The sequence below is a fragment of the Ciconia boyciana genome, chromosome 3, assembly GCF_034638445.1.
Source record: "Ciconia boyciana chromosome 3, ASM3463844v1, whole genome shotgun sequence".
Taxonomy (NCBI): Eukaryota; Metazoa; Chordata; class Aves; order Ciconiiformes; family Ciconiidae; genus Ciconia; species Ciconia boyciana.
The window spans coordinates 72407328-72418154 of NC_132936.1; the positions used below are offsets into that span (position 1 = coordinate 72407328).

General features: G+C 36.5%; 1 protein-coding gene across 2 annotated transcripts in view; it reads right to left on the reverse strand.

Annotated features, from left to right (window-relative positions):
- The window catches only part of LOC140649224 (coiled-coil domain-containing protein 170-like), a 67347-nt gene that overhangs the window by 55885 nt on the left and 635 nt on the right, over positions 1 to 10827 (reverse strand). For both annotated transcript variants that reach the window (XM_072856089.1, XM_072856091.1), the window contains exons 2-5: positions 10126 to 10231; positions 9345 to 9586; positions 7655 to 7820; positions 5953 to 6675 (exon numbers count right to left, since the gene is read on the reverse strand). In XM_072856089.1, the coding sequence (XP_072712190.1) occupies positions 5953 to 6675; positions 7655 to 7820; positions 9345 to 9586; positions 10126 to 10231 (1237 nt within the window). The remainder of the gene's footprint in view (positions 1 to 5952; positions 6676 to 7654; positions 7821 to 9344; positions 9587 to 10125; positions 10232 to 10827) is intronic.

A 10827-nucleotide genomic window follows, 5' to 3' on the forward strand; every position in this document is an offset into this window, starting at 1 on the left:
GTTCGCAGGTCCTTCTCTGCTGTGTTATTTTAATATACACAAGCATTTTAGAGATTGAGCCTTGCTCAGCTATTTCTCGGAAGCTCTATGTGATTACCTCCGGCACAGTATTCTGTATGTTAACAGGTAAGGGGGCAGAAAGCCTTTCTCTGCAGGTGCCTGAACTTCAGGGGTGAAAGTCTGGAGATGTTCCTGCGCCTTGTGTCAGCATTAAGCAGCACTGTGCTGAATACACAGGGTTTCTGTACAGCCATTTCCATACATGGAATGGGAGGCCTGGATGCCTTCTGCCTCTGCTCCATCATCCATTTGCCTAGGTGTCAGGCACTGTATCTCCACATCTGGTAACAACCAAATCCTCCTTTAAAATTAATCCCTGAGCGAAACACCACAATTGCAGATAAAACTCAGTGTGAACTGCACATTGAAAGATGCAACTAAGTGTATCATCAGGCCCTTTATCAATTATAGTTACTTAGAAAGCATCAGCCTTACCACAATAGTATGAGCATAATCAATTAGTTAACATTAAAAAAGCAAACATAAAAGTCCATAATATATACCTTGATATATCTTACCTTAGTCTGCTCAGCTTTTAATCTTTTACATTATTAAAGACTTGGAATAAGAAGGGGAATCCTAGGAAAGATAAAACTTCCTACAAGCATGAAAATTTTTCTTCACAGGAATTTTGAAAGACTATGATTAATTAGCTTACTGAAAAGGGATAAAACAAAAGCAGCATACAAGTACCAAATACGTTTATTCATTGTATATGATCATAATATGATATTTTATATTTCTTTCCTAGTGGAAACAAAGCCAAATGAGCCAAACCTCAAAAAGAAGTGTAAGTAAAAACCCTTCTCACAATATATGTGGAGAATTCACAACTGTAAAGCTGAGACGGAATGTGGATTAATTCATCTATATAAATTTACTTAAGTGGCCTTTTTATTTCCAGGGCTGATTGATAGAAATTGAAATATATCTGTATCAGCTAGAATAAAAATTCACAGAAGTTTTCAGCTAGAATAAAAATTCACAGAAGTTTTGAAAATCTGTTTTAGGAAAAAAACTACAACCAAACAAGAAAACATAAACAGTCCCTGGTATAGGAAATTGTTTTCCCCACATGCTTTCTACCACTGCCATATTGGAAAGAAATAAAAGGACCATTTTAACCAGCACATTTTCAGTTTCATTTTAAAATCTTTAGGTAAGTCTTAGGTGATTTTGAACTTACATGTTTGCTTTAAATAAAAATCATCCCAACCTTTTGTTCTGTAATTTTGGGTAAACAGAAGGCTTGTAAGCAAACAAACTGTTTAATGAAAAAAAAACCATAACAGTTCTGTACAAAAGTCCATTTTGGATTTTTATTTTAGACATGATTTTGGGTTTTTTAGTTTAAAAACATTTCATGTGGTAATTTTCATGCAATAGAGTGAATATTTTTCTTATGCTGCCTGACAGAGTACAGGAGATAAATATGCTTCACATGGAACAAGTAGTTGAGTAGTTCAACCATGAATGCAAATACACTATGAACTTTAAAGGAACTATTTCAACAACAGTAGTTAGGGTTTATGGGACATCAGTAAGGTGTGTAAGACAAAGTTATTTGGAAATATTTTAGTTACAGCAAGCATAACACTAAAATATTTCCATTTTTGCTGAGAACACATGGAGCACCTATCAGTTTGGGAAGTGATCCTCATAATGACACCATCAGCTGCACCAACCTTACATAATTACCAGATACATTTTAAGAGATTCTCAATGCTTTTTAAGGTTTTGAAATTTGAACAAGAATATTGGTAGAGTAACAAGGTAGAAACTTCCCTAATACTGCCCTGTTTTGATGAGGAGGAACATTTTACAATACCCATCTCTTGCATCTATATCTTTCAAAACCTCACTGGATAAATATGCTTTACAGGTTTTTCTATAAAATCTGTTTCAGAGAAAAAAACTTCAGGAACTAAGACCTGAATTATTTTAAGTTGGCTTTCCCAGCCACTGAAATAGTATAATGATGTCCAAGTTTTGCACAAAGTCATATAATTTATTTCAATATTCTTGCAACAGTTTCCAGTCATACAATCAACTTATTTTCCACATCAATTTATTTTAAGAAGCCTTACATACATACGGAATAATTGTATATATCTTATCTAATGAATTATCAAGTATTCAGACAGATGTGTGTACTGGCTTTCGCTGTGCCTGTGACATTACTTTTCCTCCTGTTTCACCACAAATGAAAATCATCACTATCAAAAATGGATTTACAAATACACTTACTCAAGAGGTAGAATAAAAAAAAAAAAGTCAAAAGATGTTGGCCTGTTGTGGTGGTCCTCAGAATTACTGAAAATGTCCTTGTTTTTGCTACAAATATTCAAATGGCACATGAAAGGAAAATCTCAAGAATTTGGGTATACAAATCAGTAGCTCCTGAGTTATGCTGTACAAGCATTTTGGGCAATCAATTGTAACACAGATGTACAGAAGCAACTTTCTTGAATACTCAAGAAAAAAAGTTATGCTATATTATAGCATATGCTATTGTTTTAACATATGCTTTATGTTGTGTAACAGTAAATTCCACCTAAATGCAGTAGGCACATGCTGCCATTTCATGAAGCTATATTACACAAGTAATTAACACTGAGTATCTACAAAAGCATTTCCTGTTTTCAACTAAACTGTAGCTAAACCAACAGCAGAGCACAGAGCCTCATTGGAATATCTGTCTTCACTGCTTCTTTGTGGCATGGGAGAACATAACACTGGCATTACAGCACCATTTTTTTTTTTTTCATAGAATCAATCCAAATTTTACAAAAATATAGCCAACCAACAAACAGAGAAGTATGCTGCATATTCAGTTTTGTCTATAGATAGCACTTTGCAGTGACAGCTATAGAAGTCAAGCAATCAAGTATTTGGAAGTTACAGCTGTGCATTCCTGACGTAACTATGTAGTCACACTGTACATTACCATATAAACTTCCCTTTGTGAGGGGCAAAAGATGAAAAGTGCTCACTTAATAAACTGGAGAACAGAACTAATTTATTTATTTTTTCAGCATGACATCATGTCTTACATTAGCATTCAAATGCTAATCTGAGACTTACATGTCTTATGGTACTCATGAAATCACCACCCTACTTCCTCACAAACATTAATGCAACAATCTCCAATGAGATGACTCAGTAACACTGAGCGAATACCGCTGCATCTGCTAAGTGACTTTGCATTTTGTAGGAGTCTATTTATCATAACTTCAGAATATTAATTTTCACTAATCTGCATTGTGAGTTCCCAGAAGTAACAGCTTGAAAGCAACCTGGGCACAGAGAGACAGATTAATAACCAGTGAAAAATGAAAACAAGTTTCTTGGCATGTGTAAGAGGCAAAGCTATTCTTCAAGGGTGGCCTCAACAGTGAAACAACCCTTTCTCTTCTTGTCTATTACGCACTTTTAAACCTCTCCAGCAAATTAAGTCAGCACCTTAAAATCTGTCTGCAGGCAAAGCAGATTTCTTCCCCTAATCATTTTGTGTCTCTGAACAAGGCGGGAAGTTTTCATTGTACATATTCCACAACTTCCATCCCTCTGTTCTTGACCCAAAGCTGTTGCTTCAAAGTGCATTTGAAACAAGTTAACAGCATTTTCACAGACGAGAAACTGAGGCACCAGTGCCCAGATTCATTATGTCATTTATGTATTTGGTCAAAGCACCAAAACCAGAGTCCTCCTGAGGTCTCTCCAGTCAAAGAGACCTTCAGCAGTCTGATGTTCAGCTCTCTTGACTGGATTTCTAATTTATGCAGTTTAATCAGGTGCCTAAGGATGAGCATGAATTCATCCTTTAGGAATTCTAAGCCAGAGATACAAAGGAGATGAGACCACTAAACCCAGGTCTCAAAAGTAGAACCCTACCTACAGTATCACATTGCCTCCTGAAATTCCTAGCATCTTAGTTTTTGTATACTTGACCTTGCAACTTTAAAATATTAATATACTTTCAGATGTAAGAAGAACAACACAAACACAAATAATCAAAGTTATCAGCAGTTGGAGCATATTTATCCACGGTATAGATCTTTATTGTATGAACACAATAAGCAGCAGCTGATTCTCTCCACTTCAGAAGACATGCTTTGCCAGTGATTGCACTGACCAGAAGGCGAATCCAGCTTCATTTTCAAAGCCTGTAACAGGTACAAAATACTGCCCCATCTTCCCCCTCCCACTTCTTTAGGCCTGCCAAGGCTTACCCTTGTCTTAGGTTAATCGTAAGCGCAAAAGTCCTTCTAAATTCACTTGCTACCACACAGTCCTTCTAATTCCCTTGCCATAACACCGCTTCCAGAACATACTCAAATAAGGCCACTTCTGTGCCCTCCTTTTCACTGTGTAAGACGTATGTAAAATGGAAAACAAAGTTTCTCTACTATCTACTCTTGTTCTCTATAACATAGCCACCTTGGCTACCAGGGGCAAGCTCACATAATTTTAGCAGCTCCAGACAAGAGCATAATCCAGTCAGACTCTATGGGTAATTCTGCCACCATTTTCTAACAAACCTGTGGTTATCACTGGCATTACACATCAGTCCCCTATCAAAGGCCCTATTTCAAACCATAGAAGGACTTTAAGACTTCACAGAATCTATTTTTAATTTTGCCTTTATAAAGGGATAATGCATTTCCTCTTTTATTTCATTTCACTCTGAAAAACCACTAAAATATCCCTAAATTTTCCCCAAAAAATCTGAGTATTTGAGACGAGGGTAGAAGAGAAGAAATGGGCATCTAACAACTCCAATTAGCAACAACCTGTATGGCATATGCTTCTCTAGCATATACTTCTCAGGGCAACTAGGGTTGTATTTCCCCCATGAAAATTATGGCATCCTTCTTAGGAAAACAAATACATTTGACAAATAAAGAGAATTATCACAATGGAAAGAGGCAGCAGCGCTTGAACCACAAACACTGCTGACAGGCCACCTTTACCTCAAATCTGTATTAAATCTAAAATCCAATTAATGTAATTGGTTGGGTTGGTTGGTTGGGGGTGGGGTTGGTAGGTTCTTAGATAAACAATATCTTCCATATTCTTAAAATGAGATTGTCCTTTCTCCCACTAATCTTCCTACCAGATGTGTCCCCTCCTACAGGCAAACCGGCTAGCAACATCCACTTGTATTTTAAAATTAAAATTTAATTTTCAAATTCTAAATTAATATTTACAAGGTATCACCCAAGAACTCTTCTCTTAATGTACAGCAAACTATACTTGAAACATCAAAAGTTACTTGTCCATGGACACAAAAAGCAAGTAAAAAACAATTTATGTAATAAAGTCTTGGTAGCAGTCAACTCAACTTCCAACAGTTTTAAACTATGATCCTGCAATGGGCTGCAAAGAATCTATCTGGAATTAATTTGTGCATTCTCTAAAATATTAGCTTTCATGCAATGCATGCATGGCATGTGGAGCACAAATTATCCTAAAATAAGTAAATACACGCCAATGTGGGACTGAGGAAATGGTTTCTGAAGCAGATTTTTCACTTGTTAGCCATAAACTCTCATACCCACTGATGAAGAACAAAATATTATGGACAACCAAATGTTCATCTGAAACATCTGCTGACATCGGACATTAGGAAAACAGAATATATTGAAATGCAGATTGATTTATGTATACAAAGACAGTTTGTAAACTTTTGCACAACATCAAAGTCTTTTGTGGAACAAAAACAACAAATCACTTGGGAGGAAAAAGTGCAAACAAAAAGAATCTTTGCTGAAGCCAAGCATGGAACAGAGAAAGTAGTTAAAACTCAGACTGAATCTCTCTTTCAGAATATTAGGAACCATTTAACTAGAGAGCAGCATCAAACTGAACTACCCCATATTTTCCACTTACCATCCATTCAGGTTCAGAAGCCTGAATTTGTTCACCTTGTCCAGGTTTTAGGCCAACCTGAGTGTCAGATTTCAGCGTTCTCAAACTACAGAGGGGTGCAGGATGAAACTTGTTCAAGGCTTGATGAAATGGAACAGTGTATTCCCATTTTCTATCTCCTGTTAATTTTCTATAGTTTAGATCACCTTTGAAAAGAAGCAAGTTTGACTTCTGTAGGTCAGCATACAAGTCAGGAGCAACTTCAGCCATACTGGAAAAGTCATGTGGCAAAGTCCAAAACATGTGATCGTGGTAAACCCAAACTCCCTTTTTCAAATTGCCCTCCCAGTTTATCCCACACCTAGACATCCACCTATGATTAGCTGACTGCAGTTGTTTAATAGTCCAGTTAAAATCATCCTTTGTGGTATCTGACACATACCATGGAATACTTTTTCCATGAAAATGGACTTCATCAGCTAGCTTTGACGATAACAGGAAGTCAGCCAACACAAGATCACTTACAAATTCAAATCCAGCATTATCCAGGATTATGTCAACTCTAACATTACTTTTTTCTGTATTTCTTTTTTTGGCATTTACAAGTAGCGACCAAAGTTTTTCCATATCATTCACTAAGATGTAAGGTATCAAGTTTTCCAGGGATTGTAAAGGACTAGATTTCTGAGAGCTGTCTTCACCAGCTGAAAAAGAAAGGTCACACTTATTGCCCCACAATGACACCTAGAAGGAGGAAAAAACAAAAACATTTTCTAAGTCTCACTGCAGTTACGTTCTAAACTTCACATACACTAAAGATTTTGTTTGTTTGTTTTTATTTTAGGGACATGAAGGCTCTAACTCCACATTTTCCTCCAAGCTTTAATAACATTCAACTTCTTGTACAGATATCTTAATATAGACAAGATTTTGTGGAAGAAACCAAACAATGCTCTGTATTTATGCAGGCATCAGAAACATGCATCAGAAGTGACAAAGATGGAGGATTTAGATCATCATAAATACACTGATCACAAAGCTAAAACACAAATATTCTCCATACTGTAATTCCAGAAAGTTATCAGTGGGAACACAGAAAAAGGAGTAATAAAAGCAGGTTTATTTTGTTATTACATGCAGCCAAGTAAGAGCTTGTATTTTAAGTACACACTAATGAGGCCTTTATAAAGATTCATCAAGTACTTGGTGTGCACTGTTGCCAGCTAATGGACTTATTTGTAATCCTATGATACTTTGTATTCTACCCAAAGGCATTGTCCTCCAAGAATGATGCAGTTACCATGCTGGGCACTTCTGGCCCAGACTGACTTCTAACTTTTTTCCAAAGGAGTCTAAAAATTTTTAGAGTGTCAATAAAATGAACTGTTTTAAAATTTTATAGTTAAATAACAAAAAGGCCATCTGGAACTTGACTTAAAATGTTTTAGAGATACTAGTTTTGAGGGAGAATAAGCTGAGTTTTCAAATACATACTGAAGACCAGCAGTATAATGAAAATGTCAGATTTACTACAAGTAACCAAAATTTAAATATTTCCAGAGTAGCAGCAATACAGTATCACTGTCAGGATTTCATCGCATTTTTACAAACAAAAGAGATACATTTTAATTTCTATATGAAGTTCAGATTCTTTATAACATCAAGTTTGTTTGTTACATTGGAGAGATATTTTTAATTCTTATGTTAAGCACTACTAGTTTACCTGCAATAGTTTAAAAAGTTCCTCCTGAAGTTGCATTTCATCTAGATCCTTGATGTTTTTAAGAAGTTCCTGAAAGTAAGTGCATAAGGCAGTAACAGCCTCTTGGGATTCAAAGAAATTTTGAGCCTTTCCTTCCTTAAATACATCAAAGTTGTCAATAGGTGGGCTAAAAATAGAAGGAGAACAAATATATTAACATATTTGCCACATCTTCCATGACAGCACGTGAAACATGCCTGAAAATGCAAGCTTGAAGCTCAGCTTTTTTAGGCCGTACTACAGGCCCTAGTTAGATTTTTCCACTTCTAATTTGTCATGTTAGATTTTCACACATCTCAATAACAGCCTGATATCATATCTCGCTGAAAGACAGTATACAAGACATCTTTATATTTCTAGCAATATATTCTGAAAGTGAGCAAGTGTTCAGTCACAACAATTCTGGGAACTGCACATATAGTGACAATTTTGAACTCCAGTCTTCAGACACAGAGAATTAAAATTGTAACATACGAGTGAACTACCGTAGTGAATTGCCGGCCCAATTTTAAGCGTGTTTGTGTGTGCTCAAGTGTACTTCCCATACCAAAGTCTCTTACGGTGATAGGAAGTTATTCTTATGAAAGTTTTTAACTAGGACTTTAGAAAATTATCATGACAAAGATGATAAAACAATTCAGTTCTTGTAATATATAAGAAATATAGACTCATCTACTATGAGACATATTTGCACGTACACCTTTTGACAAATGATTGAACTTCCATCCAAGTGCATGCTTAAGAGCAGCTAAATAATGGAGATCAAGAAACTTAAAGCTTACTAATGAAAAGTATCTGCTCAGTTTTTTAAATGCAATCCAGCAGATCCATCTCATATTTGAAGTTTTTGCTACAAGAGTTCAAGTTACGCAACATACCAGTAGAAACAGAGCCCTATTACTGTGTTTGCCTCTCTGTAATACTAAGGGCAAATCCAGTATGCATGGAGCTTTCAATTTTTTTTGGCAGCAGCAGGAAATTAAACCGCTCATTCCTACCCCATTACATTGTACTGGCACCTCTCCATGGTACCAGCACAACAAGTTTTTCCTGCCAAGTTATTTTTAACCAGGATCAGCTCCCAAAGTTCGATGCAACACATGGTCTGCAAACACTGCGGTTATTAAGAAGATGGTGTAGAATGAACAACAGGGGCTGCTTAAACTGGGTCTACTGCTATGAGAAACAGTTCTCAAATGGTAATTTCAGATTTCAAGCAGCAAAACAAGTTAGAACACCCAACAGATTAGTGGCTCTCACATTCTGTGTTTTAGGCTAACATATGTCTTAAGAGATAATTCTGGACAAACAAACCTTTTAGAAATGCTAAATACCTTTCATATCTCAATGCACAATGCACATCAGTCTGCAAGAAGGTCAAGCTATACAGTCAAGCTTAAGAGTTTTCGTGTAGACCAAGTCACAGAAACTGAAGCATAAAAAACCTAATAAGCTTCAAATTCTGCTGCCTCAAAGAAGAAAAAGTATTAATTTTAAATCTGAGGTGTGAGACGAGGGAAAAGGAATATGGTAAAAGCTTACGATATTCCTTTAGCTTACTCCCCAGTTGTCTTCCTTTCTCCTAAAATAAAAATGGGAAAGAATATACCAAGTAATTGCAGAGTAATATACCAAGCTAGTAAATACTTACTTCTGTGCTAATGCTGCATGAATTCTTCGATACATATAACACTCTACATATAACCAAGGGGACTGAAACCAACTCGGTTCTCCATTTCCATTTGATAAATTTCGTTGGTAGTCCAGGTATTGGTTCCACAGTGCAGCATCAGGCAACTCATCTTCTAAAGGGGTCACTGGTTTGTCTGTTTGCAGTTCATTCCGCAGTTTGGAGAGGAAAGATATAGCTCTCTTCTCTGCTTCAACACCCTTCTGAAATAAGTGGAGAACAAAAGTTCCTATTCTGAACATTTATTCCTGTAGAGACACAGATCAATTTCTCATGAAAGATGTGACACGTTTTAATTGCCAAATATGAGTCCCCAACAAATCAGAGCTTGATTCAGCCAAACGTGTTTTGGTGAATGAAGCTCATCTTACACCTAACATCCTAAAATGAATCGTGCGTGGGACTTCTTTTCAGAGTGGACTTTTTGCTGATTAGAGGGGAACAGAGCATTGAAACATTGCCATGTTCAGAAGGTGTTACAGTCTCTTAAACACTGCATCAACACAAAAACCTGAGAAAGCAAAGCAGTTGCAGAACAGATAGATCAGAAAAAGGTTAGACAGAAAGGTGAGTTACAAAATTAATGAAAAATAGCTACAAGAAAGAGATGATAAAAAAACCCAACAGTCAAAAAGATTAAAACAGACAAGCAGTGACTGTAGTAAGAAACCAATAAAAACAAGGCAGAGAAGGAGTCTCAAGGGGGAAAAAAATCTTAGGCAAAACCAGACCTTGCTCTTACCTCACCATGTTCTTCGAAAAATTCATTTTTATGTCGATGCAGGGTATCAATAACTCTTGTGAGGATCTGGGGCAGCCTGTCTTTAATTGTAAAATATGCAAAGGATCTAAAAAGGAGAGGATCAAACTTTTATTATTGTGAGGTAATGATAAATAACTTCTATCTTTTTAAAATAAATGCAAGGTCTTAAAAGTAACTTTATGTGCCTTTAAAACAGTGAACACCAATAAAAAACAAATCTCAAATTGGTCAGGTTCTTAGGTCTACTTTTGAAGAAAAAGATCAATGGCAGTCCTTTCAGAGAAGAAAATGCTAAGTGACTGGCCCTGCCAAAAGAGTGAAAATTGCAGTTAATGCTAGGCTAAAACACATTCTCTCATTGCTCAGTTACCCAGATGTAAAGTCAAAGAAATTTAAAATTAAAAGCATTAAGATTTGTTTAAAGTTTAAGTGCATCTTGTAGCAACAACGAAATCCACACTACTTGCTCTCCGCCATATCCTTGATTTACGTTTTCCCCAAACGCTATTTATATACGAGAAGGACAACGAGCAAAACGCCACCAGCCCTACAGAGAGCCCGAAGAACGATTTTTATTTGAAGACTTCCCTCCCGTCCCTCGGGGCCGCAGCTCTCAGGGACTCGGAACTGAACGGTGAACCCAAAGGAACCCAAGGAAAAGCCGAAGCACAACTCGTGCCC